The 20955-nt window shown below is 40.2% G+C and overlaps 2 protein-coding genes across 4 annotated transcripts in view; one reads left to right on the top strand and one right to left on the bottom strand.

Annotated features, from left to right (window-relative positions):
• FAM168A (family with sequence similarity 168 member A) overlaps positions 1 to 20955 on the top strand; it is a 200123-nt gene that overhangs the window by 18776 nt on the left and 160392 nt on the right. The gene's annotated exons all lie outside the window — the stretch shown is intronic.
• On the bottom strand, positions 2358 to 2777 carry LOC101141058 (non-histone chromosomal protein HMG-17-like). The gene has a single exon (XM_055356471.2). The coding sequence runs from the start codon at positions 2775 to 2777 to the stop codon at positions 2358 to 2360; it is 420 nt and encodes a 139-aa protein (XP_055212446.2).

Here is a 20955-nt window from a genome sequence, read left to right as displayed (position 1 = left end):
GGCTGAGTTTTAATAGAGTTTCTTCTATCATTGTTGTTGCGCCTTGCTCCCTGCCCGTTGTGTTGTCTCTACTCTACTTCAGCCCACTCTCATGTAGCTTTCCTTTACTCTTTGCCCATAGCTGGGTCAGTGGAGCTGTGTACACAGTAGACACAATGAGACTCAGAAAGAACTTGATTTATGACGGATCCCTGGAATCTCACTTGGAATGAATGCAGATCACATTGGTAAATGGAGAAGATGGGACCTTATGATTGCTTTTCTGACTCTTAGTCTAGAGTTCTTTTTTCTGCTTCCAAGTTTCCTCTTTATTAACCCTTGGTCAGTTTTAATTTGTAGATAATGTAAAATGAATGCTATAAAACCAAATTGTATCAAATGCTTGTGTATTTGATTTTTACAACTGAAATATAAGACTTGACTTAACTATTTGATGGTAGAAAGATTGAGACTTTAAGAAATGTGGGTTTTTAATTACCCTATTAAGCCATTAGTAGTTTCTGGCAGGCAATTTTTTTTTTTTTTCCCCAGGCTGGAGTGCAATGGCGCCATCTCGACTCACTGCAAGCTCCGCCTCCCGGGTTCATGCCATTCTCCTGCCTCAGCCTCCCGAGTAGCTGGGACTACAGGTGTGTGCCACCACGCCTGGCTAATTTTTTTTGTATTTTTAGTAGAGATGGGGTTTCACTGTGTTAGCCAGGATGGTATCGATCTTCTGACCTCGTGATCCACCCACCTTGGCCTCCCAAAGTGCTGGGATTACAGGCATGAGTCACGGTGCCCGGCCTCTGGCAGGCAATTTTAATTAGGATTCCCCAAAATATTTTGCTGATTAGAGTCTTTGTAGCAAGCAAAAATAATCACTTATGCATCTATGCATTATTTTAGTCAACATGGATATCAGCCTCTATGTTAGGTTGGTTTTGATGATACACGGAGATGAGTAAGGTGTAGTTGCTGTCTTCAAGGAGCTCCAGATGCAACAGAGATAAGGTATAAACAAATAAGTTGGCTGGGTGCGGTGGCTCATGCCTGTAATCCCAGCACTTTGGGAGGCCGAGGTGGGCGGATCACAAGGTCAGAATTTCGAGACCATCCAGGCCAACATGGTGAAACCTCGTCTCTACTAAAAGTACAAAAATTAGCTGGGCATGGCGGCGCATGCCTGTAGTCCCAGCTACTCAGGAGGCTGAGGCAGGATAATCACTTGAACCCAGGAGGCAGAGTTTGCAGCGAGGCGAGATTGCGCCACTGTACTCCAGCCTGGGCAATAGAGGGAGACTCCATCTCAAAAAAAAAACAAAAACCAAGTTACAGTTCAATGTTATAGATGTTATAAAATAAGTAGCAGAGACAGGGTATTCAAACCTTTTTTTAGGGAAGAGTTCTTGGAGGAAGAGTAACCTGAGCTTATTTTTGAAAGAAGACTAGGTCTTATGTGTGGACAATTCTGGACATGGAGTCAGAAGAACTGAATTTGAACCCCAGCTTAGCCACTTACTAGCTGTCTGACTTGGACAGGTTGTTTTAAGTACTCTGTGAATCTCAGTTTTTTCCCATGTAAAGTGGGGACAGTCATATCATATCCACCTTTGAAATTTAATACATTTGAAAGAAGCTCATAAATGTGATATACAAGTATTCTGTTTTTTAGCTCATAAATGTGGTATACAAGTATTATATTCTGTTTTTTTCCAAGCCAAACTGTATCCAGCTTTATTAAAGATAGTGTCCATAAACAATCATGGCATTTCAGACAGGACATGTGCAGACAATCGTTAACAGTATACAACAACTTTCAAACTCCCTTCTTTAATGGCCTACCAAAAATCAGAAAGCCACTATAAAACCCAATGAAGTCTTCATCTGATGCTCTGAACAGGGAAAGTTTAGAGTGAGGGTTGACATTTCACATTTAGCATGTTGTTTAACAACTTTTCATAAGCTGACCCTGACTTTCAGGAAGTGAAGTGAAAGTGACAGAATTTACCTGAAGATCCACAATCTAGAAACGGAACCACTGCTCTTTTGACAGGTGCCATCTCAGTGGCATCACTGGAAAGTCCAGATTGCCTGACACACTGGTAACCAGTGATTAGGGGTCAGGTCCCAACAGATGTCTGGGTTTAAGGGAGTTAAGTCTAGCTGAAAGGTAGAAAGGGAGAAGAGGACATAAAAACAAATTTGTTTTTCCATACCACAAGGCTTTTGTGCCAAGGTGGCCATGTGTGTCAAAGTCAGGGAATCCTTGCTCCTGGGAGCCAAGAGGAAGTCTCTCAAAACTGGAAGGGAAAGGTGTTTTCCCCACATCAATCCAGCTTTGGAGACATTTTATTAGTGACATATGCCCCTTCCTCTCAAAACAACAAGGACATGTTCTGTGTGCTAACAACATAGCTTAAAAAAGTAAAACAAAATTCTGCATTTTTATAAAACTTGATTAAAAATAGTATTTCAAACTGTACAGTCACCAGAAGTACACGGTTATTAAAAATGCACACACTTCGCTTGGCATCTCCAGCACCTTCAGCTTTCTGTCCCTGGTCTGTTTTGGCATCTCCATTTTCTGTAGGGTTATCCCCCTCCTGGCCAGCCTCAGCTTTTCCCTTTTTCCCTTTGGGTACCTTCTCTCCCTTCTTTGCAGGGGCCTTTTTAGGCCTGGGCTCTATCTTTGGAGGAGCAGGTTTAGCAGACAACCTTGTGGATCTACTCTGTGGTTCATCCTTCACCTTGGCTTTATCTCCTTTAGCATCCCCTTCAGCCTTTCTCTTGGGCATGGTGGCGGCGACAGCGACGGCAGCGGGACATAGGCACTGGGTGTGGAATGCAGCAGAGCACAGGGTTTGGTTGGTCTGGAGGTTGTTCTCACCTCTTCTGGTTTTTGTTTTTTACTTATTCATTGACAATTATATTTTGACAGATTGTAGCATCAGTTTTCTTACCCAAACCAGAAATAAGTGAGGAAAATATTGAGTATATTAGTGTGTAGTCGTCATTTATGAAGTGCTAACACTATAAACGTGTATCAAGGCAAAGATTTTAAAGTTCAGATCCATGAAACTTTGATTCTGTGCTATTGTGCAAGATACTGCTTAAGGTACCTAAATGAATGGTATCTGAAAAATTATTGAGTTTGCTTCTGAGTGGCTTGGATAGCAACCAGCTGAACTAGAAAGAGCCTCATTTCTTGTCAGAAGACTTATGCTTGCATACAAGTGATGCAGCTTATGTCTGTGCCACCACTGAAGGTTATTTAACATTTCAGAGTTTCATTTTCTCCATCAGTAAAGGAGAAAAATAATAGTTACTTTGTAGACTGTGAATTAGGAATAAACTGGATAAATTGCTTACCACTAGCTTTCATCAGTTAAAAGTTAATTTATGGAATATTAAACAAATTTCCATTTAATTACACTAGATTTCTTTAGAGAAACTTGCTCTAAATGGTGGGTGGGGGGAATTCTGTTATTTATGCTTTACTGACACTGATGATATTTTACCTCCTTCTTCCAGTTATTCCTCAATAATTTTGTAAGGTGAGTTTAAATCTCAGCTATTGTACTTCCTTGCAGTGTGACCTTCAAAGTTACTTAATCTTTCTATAACTTATTTTCTCCATCTATTAGGTGGAGAATTAATGGCATTTATATTATATAGTTACTTAATCTTTCTATAACTTATTTTCTCTATCCATTAGATGGAGACATAATGGTATTTACATTATATAATTGTTAGGAAGTAACTAAAGTGCTTAGTTCAGTGTTTGGCACATAGTATGATTTCAGAAAATGGTAGTGCTATGGACTGAGTGTATCCCACCAAAATTCATATGTTGAAACCCTAATCCTCAGTGTGATGTTTGGGGTGGGATTTTTGGGAAGTAATTAGGTCATCAGGATGGAGCTCTATAAGTGCCCGTATAAGAAGAGACACCAGAGAGCTTACTTCCTCTCTCTCTGCTTTCCACTATGTGAGGATACAGTGAGAAGAGGGCCATCTGCAAACCAGGAAGCTGACTGTCACCAGACACCAGATCTGCTAGTACCTTGATCTTGGACTTCCCAGCCTCCAGACCTGTGAAAAATAAATGTTTGTGGTATTCTGTTACGTACACAGCAGCCTGAACTGACTAAGATGGATAGCATTGTTATTATCACTTTCATTTTATAAATGAGAAGGTGAATACAGATTTAGAAACCTGATTAGATTCATAGTAAGAGGCAAGGATGGGATTCAATCCAGGTTTGTGTGATGCCAAAGACTTTACTGTTTATTCTTTTACCAGGCTACATTTTGTAATTAACATTTCATTTGTATGGAAACGTATTCTGAAATGCTGTAGAGTGCTTGGAAATAATTTGTTATTCTTGGGTATTTAAAACTTTCAGTGATGTTTTACTAACCATTTACATAAACTTGAAACTAAATTGGTTAGGGAAAGAAATCTTTGGCCTGGCCTCCCTGTGATCTGACAGTTTTAGGGCAGATATTCTGGGGTGGTAGTCAGTGGTTAGTAAAAAGAAAATTGTGTGTGTGTGTTTGTGTGTGAGTGTATTTTCTCCTAAACAGCTTCATTGAAGTAAAATTGGCATACAATAAGTGATACAAATTTTATGTACAATTTGCTAAGTTTTGACATACATATACACCCATGAAACCATCACCACAAAGCAGATGGTGAACATATCCATCACCTCCCAAGTTTCTTGGTGCCCCTTTGAAGTCTTTCCCTCCTCATTCTCCTCATATCCCCCCATTTAAGCAACCACCTATCAGCTTTTCTATCACTATAGATTAAACAATGGTCAGATCAATCAAGATTCAGTCAGTTCACTTCTCAGCTGTAGTTTGATCGTCTGTGAAACAGGGATTCTACCATCTTCCCAAAGGACCATTGGAGAAGATTAGGATTAATGTATATAAAGAGCCTAGCATAATGTCTGATGCATAGTAGGCCCTCAATCCCTGGAAGCCAATATTACCAGCAAGCTTTCACTTGGTGGTCTAGAGTACATTTAGGAGTTCAGAGTGCCAAAATGCATTTCTGTCACTTAGAGCTCCTGTTCTCTTCCACTGAATGGGCTTCCAGTGTTTTTGAAACAGGAAAATTTACATTTAGGCAGCTTAAGGCCCTAAGGGACGTTCTGTTGCTCCTACCTTCCCTCCCTCATGCCCAGTGTTACACATGCTATTAATTATGAACAGATGTTCTTCAAAAATAAGCAAAGATCTCCACGGCAGATTTTTGCATTCTTTATGCCTGTGTTTAAGTCTGGCATTGTGATCAAGCTGCATAAACAATGAGTTTGTAGTCAGAGTTCTGGGTTTTAGTTCCTATTCTGCCTTGGGCAAATCATAAAATCTTTCTGAGCCTCAGTTTTCTCAGTGTGAAGTGGTGGTGGTGGAGTCATACCTCAGAAGTTTGTTGAGAGGATCAAAGGAGAATTCTGAAAGTGAATTGTATGATGAGGTTATAGTTCATCTGCATCCTCCCATGACTGCCTCACAGTGTTAGAACTTTGTAAAAGGATCAGGTAGCATTTAAATCTGATATCTTACAGGTTTTTAATATGAGTATTTTAAATTGGGCTCTGCTAATAGAATAAAGTGGCAAAAATAAATAACAACAGGTAAATAATTTGTTAAATTATTTGCTCAAGGTTAAAAGTGCTTCCATTTTAAAGTCAGAGAAACTTTAATTCAGATATTAGTTAAGTAGCTGTGTGACCATGGACAAGTTATTTAATTTCTCTGAGCCTTAAATTCTCACCTGTTAATAAGGCATATCTGTTCTACCTCAGAGGGTTGTTGGGAGGATTAGAAATAATATGTGTACCGTAGTTGGCATATAGCAGATGCCCAGTGATGCTAGCTTCATTCCTTCCATTTCCAAAATTGGTAGATTTGTGGATTCGTTGAACTATTCATGAAGGGATTACTTTTGCCTTCTCTATTCCGTGATGCGGTTCAGCACAGGTTAGCTGTTAGGTAGTGTCTCAGGTTTCCCATTCAAGTCTGTAAATGTCATTTGAGCTTTGTGGTGCTAGCAGTTATTGCAAAGGAATTTTTTTTTTTTTTTTTAAATAATGGGAGGCACCTGTGCTTTGCTTTTGTACTTTCTCATCAATTCTCATTGCTCTGTCTAGCTAGAGATACTTTGTATTGTGAGAGCCAGGGAAACCAGGGGCCATTTTCTTGTCTCTCTGTGTTTATTTGGGTTGGAGGATTGTCTAAAAGTTCCCTAGTGAATAAAGTAGATTTGCTGAGTTCAGATTCTTCCCTCCTGGGTGAGCCCAGGATCGAACTACTGGGCAAGAAAAGAAATAGGAAGATGTGGAGAAAACTGGTGAGTTCTGCTTGTAAAGTTGTCAGGATCTTTGAGTTGGGGGGCATGTAGAAAACAGTTGATTCCCCATTTTCCTCTTCATTTCCGGAGCCTGTACACGCCAACACAAAGGGAGCTTTAAGATGGAGGTCTGCGTTGTAATTTCCTAGAAATTACTGCTTCTGGTAACCGCTCATTCAGTTTTCACCTCTTTGCTGCGGTAGATGAAACAATGGGGACAATAAAACCATTTATCTGATGGCTGTAGCCTCAATGGGATGTTTGTTTTAATAATGGTATAATTTGCAGGGTTCATAAATTTGATTTTATTCTCATGGAAATAACTGCCCGGTGGTATTTGGATTCTCAGGTCTCCTGTTGTGGATGATTTCGCTAACATTCTGGCTGACAATTCCCTTTATTCTACACTTCGATTTAGATTGTTCATGCTGGTTGGGTAATTAGCCCAGAACAGAGCCAGTTTTTTTCAGTTTGGGGCTGGCAGGTGGTTACTAGGTAACTAGAAGATCTTCTGAATGGAGAAGAAACTCTACTTAGGGATTCAAGGCAAATACCCAGGTTTGTTTTGATTATCTGGGATTAAAAAAATTATCTAATACCAAAATATTTGATGAAAATTGAAAATTTAATTCATCTGACTATTTGTTTTCCATGACACCAAACAACCCATTATATTTGGAATATCCTATGTTTGAGTTTTAAATTTTCATGTGCATGTTTTGGCAGGGAATATCCACAGAGGGCAGAGGCTGATAATAGCTACACATGCTAGACATTGCCATAGGTGTTTTACTTACATTATGTCTAATTTTTTTTTTTTTTTTTTTTGACATAGTTTGACTCTTGTTGCTCAGGCTGGAGTGCAGTGGCACGATCTCGGTTCACTGCAACCTCCACCTCCCAGGTTCAAGTGATTGTCCTGCCTCAGCCTCCTGAGTAGCTGGGAGTATAGGTTCCTGCCACTACACCCAGCTAATTTTTATGTTTTAGTAGAGACGGGGTTTCACCACGTTGACCAGGCTGGTCTCAAACTCCTGACCTCAGGTGATCCACTTGCCTCAGCCTCCCAAAGTGCTGGGATTACAGGTGTGAGCCACCACACCTGGCCATTTCTAAATCTTAATGAGAACTCTGATAGGTAGGTATTGTTTCCATGTTACCCATGTAAAAAGTTAAGACATGTTTAGTAACTAAATTAAGGGATTCAGCTAATTAGTGGCAGACAGTTTACCAGATTCAAAGCTTATCCTAGGTTTTCAATTATAGGGTAAGACATTCTGAAGATACATTCAAGTTGAAATTAAACTGTTAGATATTACAGCAGTTGGCTCAAAAATAATATTATATGTGAATTAATACCTATCATCAGATGTATATATCTGATTGTTCTTCCTGTCATTTAATCTTGTTTTACAGCAGTAACATACATGGAATATTTTGATTATCTCACCAAAATTAAAGGACTTCTAGGCATAATCCTGTTTTAAGAATTCTTTAAAAGCCTCCAAAGCATGGCGTAGTCACTGGAAATAGCCTCAGACTTGGGTTTCAAAATCTTGGCACTGCCATTTATTGGGTTATCTTGGATAAACCTCTTGACCATCATTGGATAACCCTTACTCTTGTATGAGCCTTATTTTGCTCATCTGCAAAATAGGGATATGATACACAGTTTACAGGGATGTTAGGGTTAATGTATGTGGTGGGGTCTAGTATATGACTCTAACATGATAGGGGCTCAGTAATATGTTGGTTTCCTTTATTGAGTAATGCTACTGCTAGTAGAGTATCAGGGGATAATTTGGTGCTTTCATCATTGGCCTCAGGATTTATTAAAAGATGGCCAACATCGGATGGGCACGGTGGCTCACACCTGTAATCTCAGCACTTTGGGAGGCTGAGATGAGCGGGTCCCTGGAGGTCAGGAGTTCGAGACTAGCCTGGCCAAAATGGTGAAACCTTTTCTCTACTAAAAAAAAAAAAAAAAAAAAAAAAATGCCAGGTGTAGTGGCACATCCCAGCTACTTGGGAGGCTGAGGCAGGAGAATCACTTGAACCTGGAAGGCAGAGGTTGCAGTGAGCCAAGATCATGTCATCGCACTCCAGCTTGGGCGACAAGAGGGAAACTCCATCTCAGAAAAAAAGATGGCCAACTTCAAGTGCCATTATATTATATTTTCATGTGATACTGTTAAACTAATAGAGCTGATTTTTCTCCAGGAACTTGCTGTTCCATCTAGGTAATTTGTTTAAGGGGCAGTTAGATAGATGATGTATTTTTTTATACTCTGTTGGTCAAGAGAGTGAGTGCATATGTGGAAAGGGCATTGGATTTGTGATTATACAAACTTGGTGGGAGGTCCAGCATTGCTGTTTACTAGCTAAGTTTCATGGGACAACTGACTTTCTCTGTTTGAAACTTGGGATAGAGATAGTAATAGCTGACTTTCCCATCTGTTGTGAAGATCAAATGAGATAATGAATGTGAAAATGCCTTTTAAATTGGAAAAATGCCAGCCAAGATAGTAACTATTATGTGACATTCATAATTAGTATTAAGTGGGGCTTAGAGAATTAATTACCTTTTTTTTTTTGAGACAGGGTCTTGCTCTGTCACCCAGGCTGGAGTACAGTGGTGGGCTCATGGCTCACTGTAGCCTCCACCTCCTGGGCTTAGTGATCCCCCTGCCTCGCCTCCTGAGTAGCTGGGACCACAGGTGTGCAACGCCATGCCCTGCCCCCGCCCCTGCCCCTTTGTTTTTTGAGACGAATCTTGCTCTGTCACCCAGGCTGGAGTGCAGAGTCCCGCTCATAGCTTACTGCAGCCTGGAACTCCTGGACATAGTGATCCTCTCACCTCAGTATCCTGAGTAGCTGGGATTATAGGCATGTACCACCATGCCTGGCTCATTCTTGAATTTTTTGTAGAGACAGGGTCTCTATGTTGCCCAGACTGGTTTTGAACTCCTGTCCTCCAGCCAACCTCCTGTCTTCCAGCCAACCTCCTGTCTTGGCCTCCCAAAGTGCTGGGATTACGGGCATGAGCCACTGTGCCCCGTCGGAATTCACTGCTATTTTAAGAGGGAAATTTAAAATTTCCCTTAAACTATATAAAGACATTTTGATGAGTTTTATTATGGTAGTCCTTGGGGACAGCAGAAGAAAAGAGGCCAGAATGATGTTCTGGGTAGATAAAGTATTGAGTGAATGTAACTACATAGTGGAAATGAGAAAATGGGGTGAGGTACTACTGTGAGGCAGGCCCAGAGGACTTAGAGAAGAGCTTAGACTTGAGGTTTGGATCTTGGTCTAGTCTTGATCCCTAGAACAAGGAAGTGGGAGGCTCCTTGATTAGAAAAACTTAGGACACAGGGTGGTGTGTGGAGAACTGTTGAGGAATAGGGATAGAGGTAACAACTATAGCTTCCCTCATGATGGATGACACTCAAGTTGAAATCCTGGTTTTAAGCCTTCTAGGAGTATGTACAGAAGTTAAAATAGATTTTTTTTCATTCCTCTTTCTACCTTCTAACAGTTAAGTGTGTCCATTTTTAGGGGAAAGTTCCAAGTGCGTCTTGCAATTATTGCGCATGAATCCAGTGGTGTCTCTCAGGTGAGCACATTGATGTATCTTCATTTAAAGAGGTGCAGATGGTGGCTTGCAAATGGGGGATCTGCTTCCACCGGCTAGAATGCTTAATTTTATGGAGGCTTATTCAGATTATCTCTTACCTGAAAATTGATTCTGTTTACAGCATTTCAGTAATGTGGATGATATTTTTCCTAAGTGGAACATCAACCTAAATTTTCAGTGTGTTTAATTATTGATGTATCTGAATGCTGCAGTGTATTAGTTAAGGATTTTTCCATATGAGAGGCTTCTGGCTGTGAGTTTTGGTACTACACTAATTTTATTCATTTTTTTCCAGGGGGATGTCAGTTTTTCTCCATTGCAAGTAACTGCATTATGTTGTCTGGATCATTGTCTTCTGTATTAAGTATTACAGTAGAATAGTTGTTGTTCAGGACAGTTTCAAAGTCTGTGTTTTATTTGCCTATAAGAACATACTTAGGCATCTTTCTTCTCTGTTCTTGGTCTGCTAGTATGAACATAATACAGTGACTAAGTAAGGAGATGGGTTTCCATAGGCCCCAGTCAGAATCAGCCTGAGTTACTTTATCATATTAACTTTATATATAATAATGTCAACTGATATTTGCATAATTCTTTGTAAAGTATTTTTATGATACTTAAATATTTTTTTTCTTTTCTTGTCTTTTTTTTTTTTTAAGACAGGATCTCACTCTGTCACCCAGGCTGGAGTACAGTGACGTGATCATGATTCATTGCAGCCTCAGCTTCCCAGGCTCAAGTGATCTCTACACTTGAGCCTCCTGAGTAGCTGGGGCCATAGGTGCATGCCATCATGTCTCGCTAATTTTTTGTGGAGGTGGGGTTTCACCATGTTGCCCAGGCTTGTCTCAAACTCCTGAGCTCAAGTGATCCATCAGCCTCGGCCTCCTTAAGTGTTGGAATTACAGGTGTGAGTCACTGTGTCCAGTCTAAAATTTTTCTTTTTACTAATATGTTTCTTGTACTAAACTGGTAGCTCTTTTTGTGGAGGACCATTTTTTTTCATCTTTATACTCACTTTATTTAGGACTGAGCTAAGAATAATCATAATGATACTAGCTAACACTGTGTTTTATGCCGGGTTTGTGCCAAGTGCAGTATTTGTTTTAATCCTCATTATCCCCGTTTTATAGAGGAGAGAACTGAGTCTCAGAGAAAGGAAGTAGCTTGCTTAGTCTCACAGCTAATGAAGGGATGCAGCTGTGATTAGAACCCAAGCAATCTGATTCCAGAGCTATGTACTTAACCCTTATATTTTCTCAGAAACAGCTTGTATGAATATGTAGGTATATATGAAAGATATTATCTCTCTTATTTGAGTCTTAAAACTCTGTGAAGCAGTTAATTATGCTTTTCATATCCATTCTATAGGTTAGGAAAAGTAAGATGAGTTAATTATACAAGATCATTCATTTGTTGAGTAACAGAATCTGGACTCCACATCCCAGGTCTCCTGACTCCAAATCTCATATTTTTTCCCCTGCTGTAATACTTTTAGCTGTTGATTAGAGCTTCACATCTATTTTATTTATTTATTTATTTATTTATTTATTTATTTATTTTTGAGGTGGAGTCTCGCTCTATTGCCCAGGCTGGAGTGCAGTGGTATGATCCCAGCTCACTGCAACCTCCGATCCCCCCGGGTTCAAGTGATTCTTCTGCCTCAGCCTCCTGAGTAGCTGAGACTACAGGTGCGCACCACCACGCCCGGCTAATTTTTGTATTTTTAGTAGAGACAGGGTTTCACCATATTGGCCAGGCTGGTCTCGAACTCCTGACCTCGTGATCTGCCCGCCTCGGCTTCCCAAAGTGCTGGGATTACAGGCATGAGCCACCGTGCCCAGCCAACATCTATTTTCTTAGGAATACACAATAGTCTTTTTCGTATGTAAAATAGATACTTTCATTTATACTAACTGAAGATAAGAGGTAACCCTAAAAATCTTTCTGTGCGTCTTTCTTTCTCAAATCCAAGGAGCAAAATTCCGTGGTAGACAGACTGTGAGAGCTACTTGAAGGTGGATAAGACCGCTGTGTGTGTGTGTTCCTGTGTATTATCTCTGTTTTAGTAGCTGGCAACAGTGTGTTTTCCACAATGATTGCTGAGGGAATGCATGACCGAAAAAGTTGATGCTGTGTCTAGTATTAAAGAGTGGCGATACTAAAATTGCTAGTTTATTTTTATATCCTATGCTTTCTCCTGATTGCTTCGTTCTTAGTCACTAGTTGATTATGTTTGAGAATTACAACAGTGCTAATATAGTGGCATTAAATATAGTTGAGCCAGTATATGGTAACTGTCTATAACAGAGCCTTCATGTAAGAGAGGGATTACACTTAAGCGTTTTGTAACACTGAAGAAACAATTTTTTTGATGTCTAGGTGAACTTAATTGTATTGAATTCTTTTTGATTGCCTTGTCAGATTTCTTTTGTATTTTATATAAATAAGATATGACAGTGGCAAATTAGTTTTTCAGTTTTGTTTTTGTTTTTGTTTTTTTGTTTTTTTGAGACAGGGTTTCGCTTGTGCAGTGGCTGGATTTTGGTGCACTGCAACCTCTGCCTCCTGGGTTCAAGCAGTTCTCATGCCTCAGCCTCCTGAGTAGCTGGAATTACAGGCGCCCACCATCATGCCCAGCTAATTTTTGTATTTTTAGTAGATACGGGGTTTCACTCAGTTGGCCAGGCTGGGCTCAATCTCCTGACCTTGTGATCTGCCCGCCTCGGCCTCCCAAGGTGCTGGGATTACAAGTGTGAGCCATTACCCCCGACCAAGGGTCTGGTTCTTAATAGCCTTCTTCCTGACCCTTGAGAAGAAGCCATTATACTTCATCTAGCTTCTAGGTTATATCACATTCAAATACAGTCATGTCATAGCATAGCTACTTGGTTTTCCATGTGCCCTGCCCTGCATTATTTTTGTGTATTATTATAGTGCAAAATATTTAAGAATTCCTAAGCTTCTTTTCTTATTTTAGTCTGAGATTGTTATATTCAGGTAAATTACCCCCTCACCTAAGAATGTCATAATTGATTCCATTGTTCCAGATTGTAGATTTGAGTGTCAGGTAATAATTTACATATTACAGGATCTTTTAAGAATTAGTTGTTTTAATGCGGAAGCCATATGAGATAAAAAATTGGAATTTTCAGCCTTGATTAGTTGGCTACAGTCCTGGGCCTGCTTTGTTGCTTGGCACACATCAATCCAACTCTTATTCTCATTTTATGTCTGTTAGTTGTGCATGTGCATATATACTCATGGATGTTCCTCTCTCCAATCTAAAAGGCACTGCCAACGTCTAGTAGATTTCTAGGGCCCTAAAATTTGTCTTGCTCAGTTTCCTTACAGATTTTACAAGCTTGAAAGGTGAGTAGTTAGAGTAAAGGGTAGCTGCTGAAAGAGACCCAAACATTCAGTGGCTCAAACAAGATGGACATTTATCTCTTATAAAACAGTTCAGGGGTAAGTCTCTTATGACCACAGTGGGCAGAGGTTCTGCTCCATGAAATCACCTAGAGATCCAGGCTCCTTCTATCTTGTTGTCCGGGGGTGATGCCCTCATCTGCATTCTCAATGATAGCTTATTAACACATCTACCTTGAAATAAGTTCATGAGAAGGGAGAAGAGAGAGTAGAGGACACATAGTTGCCTTAAAAAAAAAGTGAGCTATATGTCAATTTTCCCAGCATCTCATTCATTATCTTTAGAAACAAGACATATCAAGTTATAAATAACATTTGGAAATGTAGTTTCCAACTCGGTTGCATGTGCTCAGTTATTTTGGCAGAGGGTTGTGATAGGGGAGTGTCTGTATTAAAAGGAAGCAAGGGAAAATGGATACTATTAGCAGTTTCTTCCACAGAGTCATAGGTAGAGGGTAAAAATAATAAAACCTTTTCCTCATTTATTATCTTAATTCTCACCACATTGAGAATTTCTTTGAGGTAAGTGGTATAACCATTTTGCTAACTGGGGAACTGATTATGAGGTTTCAAGTGACTGGTTTAAAGTCACAAGTCTGGCTCACAACTGAACTCGTTATCCTTTTCCCTCCATACCTTCTTCTCTTTGTGTTTCTTATCTCAGTGAATGACATCACCATTTTCTCAGTCACTCAAGCCGGAAGTTTGAGATTTCCTTATCTTCTCATATTCCTTCAGTCACTAAGTTGTATAGATACTATCACCTTAACATTTCTCGAATCTATTCCTTTCTCTCCATCCCCACAGCTGTTGCCTTAGCTCAGACTCTCAGCAGCTCTTGTGTGGACAGCAGCCTCCATTCTTCCATCTGCTGCCAGGGTCACCTCCTGTGACTCCTTCTTCTCAGCCCAACCCTGCCAAACCACTTGCAATCCTTGGGACTTACTATACGCTGTTAAACTGCCAAATCTCTACTCGTGTTGCTTCTTCTACTCAAATGGTCCTCTTCCCTCCTCAACTTGGCAAACATGGCCTTATTTTATTTTTGAAAATCTACCACCTACATTGCTTCCACTGTAAAGTTGTTGCTCTCTTTTCCAGGTAGAATTGACTGTTTTCTCCTCATGCTTCTCCTGTGTTGATGCCTGTTATAGGACCTGTAACATTTTATAGTAATAATTTGTAATGTGTCTTGCTTTTTATCATTAGCACTCAATATTGTACCTCATAGAAAACAGCTACTCTGTAATTGCTTGAATGAGTAGAGTGTATGACAGACTGGGACTTGAATCCAAATCTTGTGTTTTTCTTATCATGATGGCTCATCCTGTGTAAGTGTGTACATATTTCCTGAGTTGCTTCCCAACACCAAATTTGGAGGTCTGACTTTCCAGGAGCTCTTTTCATTGGCAATCAAGTGTAGCCCTAAAAAGGGCTATTTCAACAAATGGATGCTTAATTATCTCTCCATGTGGATTTTGGGGGTGTGCTTTTTTGGTAGGTGCTGCTAAAACCATTGTCTGTAACTTGCAAAATAAATAAATGCTGGATGTTTGGCTTTAATTTTTATTGATTACATCAAGGGATAAAAGAAGTTTGCTTTACATTTGGAGGAAAGGCAGGCAAATTAGAAAAAAATGCATCCCCTTGAAGAGGTTTTTATTTTTAATGTTATTTGCAAAGTATATATGTGAAAATAGAAAAGGAATAACTTTAATTTACAATAGACCACAATTTAGGGAAAAATGCTAACATCTCAGTGTAAGTGTAAATTCAGCTTGGCTATTACCATTTCTGATCACTGAAGCTCACTTATTGTGCATTTAAACCATCTGTTCTGGTGTTAATCCCTTAAAACTCAATTGGTAGATGTTAACATGATAAAAGGTAATAAAGCTTGAAATATGGCAGTCATTTGGTCTGGTTTACTTTTCAACTAATTGCATGCAAACTTAAGTGTCTTTGGGAAAAAGGAAAGGGGGGAATTAATGCTGTAGTCAACTATTTTGATCTCAGCTTGAGCCCTGCACACCTGTCACTGGCTTGTGGAAGTTTACCTCCGTAATTAAGAGCTCCTCTCTCATGTTATTACTTAATTGGATGCCACAAGAGCCTGGTGAAACAGTGGAATCCTCTTAATTGCAGCTTTTAAAACAAATCACCAATGTTTAATATGGTATTGTTTTTAAAAGCCTTCCCTGGAAAGATTTTTTATTGTTTCAAGTCCAAATGGAATGGAGTGTTGAGGATTCTGCTCTTTATGAAGTTAGAAGTCATATAGTACTTTGAAATGTCTCTCCTTAAAGAGTTAGGGAACATAACTAATATTTACTGATGCTTTACAATTTGACCAAGTGCTTTCCTTTTATCTTGTTTTAATTCCTATAGTAGCTCCAAGAAAGGTATTATAATGTTTCCCATTTTACAGATGAGGAAATTGAGGGTCAGAAAAGTGACTTGCTCAGGGTCACACAATTAGTAAGTGGTAGAGATAGATGCAAACCCTACCTACCGATGCAAACCCTTTATTTACCTCCTGTCTCAGTGAGCATAAACTGCATGTGTGGAAATATCAGTATAGTGGGTTTTTCCTTTAACTTATAATGTGGTCTCAATTTAGCTTACTGTGTTTGGTACTTTTCTGTTTGAACTGTCAGCCCTTACGCATATAGTGGAAAGAGCAGCCTGGTAGTAGGTGAGGAAGCCAAAGTGCTGGGAAATGACAGAATATCCCATTCCATGCTTAGATCATGACTGTTATCTAACTGAAACATCCTCCTGTAAGGTTGTCAGGGTCTTTGTGGTCCTGCTGCAGTGTGGACAAGTCCTTTACAGTGTACTTAAGTGCTGAGCAATTTTGACAGCTGGTTTAAATGAGCTTCTGTGGCAGTCACTTCCCTTGAGGCCTCAGTGCCCATTTTCCTCTCCACCCTAGTAGTGGAAAGAGCTCTTGATAGGGAATCAGGAAACTTTGATGCTATAGTTGTAGTTAGGTGATTTGCTAACTGACCCTTTTTCTTCAGGACTAAGTTTGGTCAGTACCACCTCTTTGAAGACTTCCCTAAAGTCTTAGGGTGGCCTTCCTTTTTTTTTTTTTCCTGGACACTCTGACACGTTGTTTTAAGTATTGGCTGTATGGCACTTACCACATTGTTCTGCAATTATGTTTCTTTTAGACTAGAGCTATACCTCTAGCCTTCTTTTTTTTTTTGAGACGGAGTCTCACTGTGTCGCCCAGGCTGGAGTGCAGTTGCGCGATCTCGGCTCACTGCAAGCTCTGCCTCCTGGGTTCATTCCATTCTCCTGCCTCAGCCTCCTGAGTAGCTGGGACTATGGGCACCCGACACCACGCCCAGCTAATTTTTTTTTTGTATTTTTAGTAGAGACGGGGTTTCACCTTGTTAGCCAGGGTGGTCTTGATCTCTTGACCTTGTGATCTGCCCACCTTGGACTCCCAAAGTGCTGGGATTATAGGCGTGAGCCACTGCGCCTGGCCACCTCTAGCCTTCTTTTTACTACCAGACCATCTGCACTTGAGAATCACTGCCCCAAACTGTATATTCTGTGAGAGCACAGTCACAGGGTTCCGTGAGGTGGACATTTGTAGTTTGCTTCTGTAGCTTCCTTCTTATCTCAGCAATGGCCTCAGATGTTGGTTTTAGGAACCACACCTCCCCCCTGCTTTGCTTCATATAGTTTGGGTAGGAATTTCTTAGCTCTAGTGTTATGTGAACCAGGCTCAAGGTAACCAAGGCATCACATTCTTCCGGCCATAGTGATTGGTTTAGGGGTAAATGTGTTTTAAGTTGGTCTAAACTGAATGTTCAGGACTTTTGTAAGCCGCTATAGAAGACCTTCTCCAAGTCCTGCTACACTACAGAGGTGTGTGGCTGGAGCTGCTATAGCCATTTTGCCACCTTAGGAGGAGAGAGTCTGGCTTATGATAGAACCAACATTGAGGAAGTGAAGCTAAACAGGTGGAGGCAGTGACTTTGAGCTCTGAATTGAGCCTCCCCCATAGTCTACCCTAATCTTGGGCCTTAGTTAATTAAGTCAGTAATTAGGCTTTTTGCTTAAACCAGTTTGTTTTCTGTCATTTACAACCAAGAGTCCTAACTAATCTATTTCTCTTCTGCACTTAAGCATAGTTCATAGCCTAGTATTTGTCAATTGGGTAAATGATTGAACTCTATGACTTTGTCTTTCTTAGTCTCAGTTTCTTTTTCTGTAAAATGGGAATGATAATTTCTGCCTGCCTGGCTCAAAGGGTTGTGAGTTAATAGAAGGAAAAGCTTTTGGGTCTCTCCTTCTGAACTTAGTCTATACCAAACAATTGACCATTTAATTATACAATTACATATAACCATTGTATAATTTTTTTTTCTTTCAACTTGATTATGTACCCCCTTAGAATGGATGGCATCTTACATACTTACTGTTTTCCTCCTACTGCTCAGCACAGTGTTGGGAAAATAGTGGGCACTCGTGAATATTTATTAGTGATGACAATAGCAGCTACAGTTTATTGCATACGTTTATTGGGCCAGATAGTGTGTAGGCATTCTACATAAATTATCTCTAAACCTTAGCTAATAGCAGTATTAGATAGCTATTATTAGATAAGCAGTATTGTCCTCAGAGGATAGTTGCTTAGCTAACAAACGAGAGAGCTGAAATTGTTGGTTGAGTTATGATGGAAAATAAATGTGATGGAGCCTTCCAAAGCATATACCAGGAATGTTTGAGATGTCTGCCTTAGGTGAATGATAGAGGTGAACATCAAGTAAATACCTGTTGGGGATGAAATCCTGGCCTGGTTTGGAATTGCTTGAAAGGCTATTTTTCGAGTCTTTTCTTGGAGTAGTTTAATTGACTTCACTAATCCATTGCATCACTATTAAATAATAATAAAAGATACAGAGAGTAGTAGCATTAGAAATACTGGTCACGAGGATACTGTATATTATGGTGATGTCCCATTGAATATTACAGTGAATGTCCCCTCCCTGGGTCCCGTGTGAATTGATGCCTTACTAAATATGCTCAGCTGGTACTCAGGGTACGTTTTGCTCAGGTTCAGGCAGAACCACCCTGTTAGTAGGTAACCTTTTATTCTTTTTTTTGAGACAGAGTCTTACTCTGTTGCCTAGGCTGAAATGCAGTGGTGCGATCTTGGCTCACTGCACACTCCACCTCCTGGATTCAAGCAATCCTCCAGCCTCAGCATCCAAGTAGCTGGGATTACAGGCGCCCACCATCATGTCCGGCTAATTTTTGTATTTTTAGTAGAGACAGGGTTTCAGCATGTTGGCCAGGTTGATCTTGATCTCCTCACCTCAGGTGATCTGCCTGCCTCAGCCTCCCAAAGTTCTGAGATTACCGGCATGAGCGATCGTGCCAGGCCAACCTTCTATTCTTTATTGAATGTTAAACTCAGACTCTAGATTAAGCAAGAAATCAAATGAAAAAGTCTAACTAGCATTATACGCTTCATTCTGTGGTGGCAAACACTTTCTCCTTGAAGCAAGAGATCTAGATTGTAGACCAAGGTCTGAGTCAAATGATACTGTTTATAAGGACCTGCTAGATAATTTGCATATATTATATAATCCCCAAAAGAACCTTTCAGCATAAGTGTTACTATCCTCATTTATGATGAGGGTCAGAGAGATGAAGAGAGATCATACAGCTGTAAATATTCCCCTGTAGGCTGGGCGCGGTGGCTCACGCCTATAATTCCAGCACTTTGGGAGGCCAGGGCAGGCGGATCACGAGGTCAGGAGTTTGAGACCAGCCTGACCAACATGGTGAAACCCTATCTCTACTATAAATACAAACATTAGCTGGGCGTGGTGGCGTGCGCCTGTAATCCCAGCTACTCAGGAGGCTGAGGCAGGAGAATTGCTTGAACCTGGGAGGTAGAGGTTGCAGTGAGCTGAGATTGCACCGTTGCACTCCAGCCTGGGCGACAGAGTGAGACTCAGTCTTTGGAAAAAAAAAAAAAAATCCTCCTGTAATATTTTAAACCACAGTCCTAAAATTGCAGCATTGAAATTCAAGATCAAGAATCGTATGGGATAAAAGGGTATTAAAATTATCTAAAAATTTATTTTTATTGTCCAAAGTGACTAAAGTGTCACTTTTACCCCTTAGTTGATACAGATATAAAAGTAAAAGTTATTTCAGTAAACGAAGGGAGGCCTCATAAAGATCTTGGTTTGTGAATTAAAAAACCAAAAAGTGAATGACTCTACTTATATGATCAGATGCTTAAAAAAAGAGTGAATGGCTATGCCATTTCTAGTTCTCTATGGAATAATTTTCACGTACTTATTAGGGACAGAGTAGCATTTACCACGTTTGTGTGGTCTTTGTATTTATTCCACAAGGGATTGAGAGTAGTTTACAAAAGTAATCTAATAAAATAACCTAAAAAAGAAAAACCCTGAGTACTATTCAAAATAGAATTATATATATATTAATATATATATATATATGTCTCCCCAGTTGCTGTAGGTGAGCTACAAATTTACCCCTGAATTTCTTGGAAGCCTAGGAGAGAAGGATAACTTTTTTTATTTTGAGATGGAGTTTCACTTTTGTTGCCCAGGCTGGAGTGCAATGGTGCGTGACTCTCGGCTCACTGCAACCTCCACCTCCCAGGTTGAAGCGATTCTCCTGCCTCAGCCTCCTGAGTAGCTGGGATTACAGGTGCATGCCACCACGCCCGGCAAATTTTTTGTATTTTTAGTAGAAACGGATTTCTCCACGTTGGTCAGGCTCATCTCGAACTCCCGACCTCAGGTGATCCGCCCGCCTCAGCCTCCCAAAGTGCTGGGATTACAGGCATGAGCCACCACCACCGCGCCTATTCTTTTTTTTTTTTTTTTTTTTTTGAGACAGAGTCTTGCTCTGTCACCCAGGCTGGAGTGCAGTGGCGCAGTCTTGGCTCACTGCAACCTCTGCCTCCCAGGTTCAAGCAATTCTCCCAGCCTCGGCCTCCTGAGTAGCTGGGACTACAGGTGTGTGCCACCATGCCTGGCTAATTTTTGTATTTTTAGTTGAGACATTTTCACCAGGTTGGCCAGGCTGGTCTCGAACTCCTGGTCTCAGGCTATGTGCCCGCCTTGGCCGCCCAAAGTGCTGGGATTACAAGTGTGAGCAGCGATGCTTGGCTGCATGTTTAGTTTTATAAGAAACTGCCAAATTATTTTCCAGAGTGTCTGTACCATTTTACATTCCTACCAGAAATGTATGAGAAGTCCAGTTTCTTTGCATACTTGTTGGCATTTAGTATTATCACTGTTTAAATTTAGCTGTTTTAATAGGTATGTAGTACCTCTTTCAGTTTTTCTGAGTGAGTACATTTGTTTTTAGCATATGGCAGGTTGATAGCCTTAGTCAGGTTTAGCTTTCAGATTTGCCATGTTTGTACCCACTGCATTTAAGTTTTTATTTCTTAATGTACTTTACATTCTGAAGGCTTACAAAGCTATTGAAAACTTTTCTCAGTATTTTTTTTCTTAGTTTTTTCATGTCTCCTGAT

Source organism: Gorilla gorilla, chromosome 9 (assembly GCF_029281585.2).
Source record: "Gorilla gorilla gorilla isolate KB3781 chromosome 9, NHGRI_mGorGor1-v2.1_pri, whole genome shotgun sequence".
NCBI lineage: Eukaryota > Metazoa > Chordata > Mammalia > Primates > Hominidae > Gorilla > Gorilla gorilla.
This window is presented reverse-complemented; position numbering and strand designations above follow the sequence as displayed.

Bases quoted from the DNA above. Each gene is read 5' to 3' on its own strand.
- LOC101141058 (XM_055356471.2), bottom strand. From the start codon at position 2,777: ATGCCCAAGAGAAAGGCTGAAGGGGATGCTAAAGGAGATAAAGCCAAG.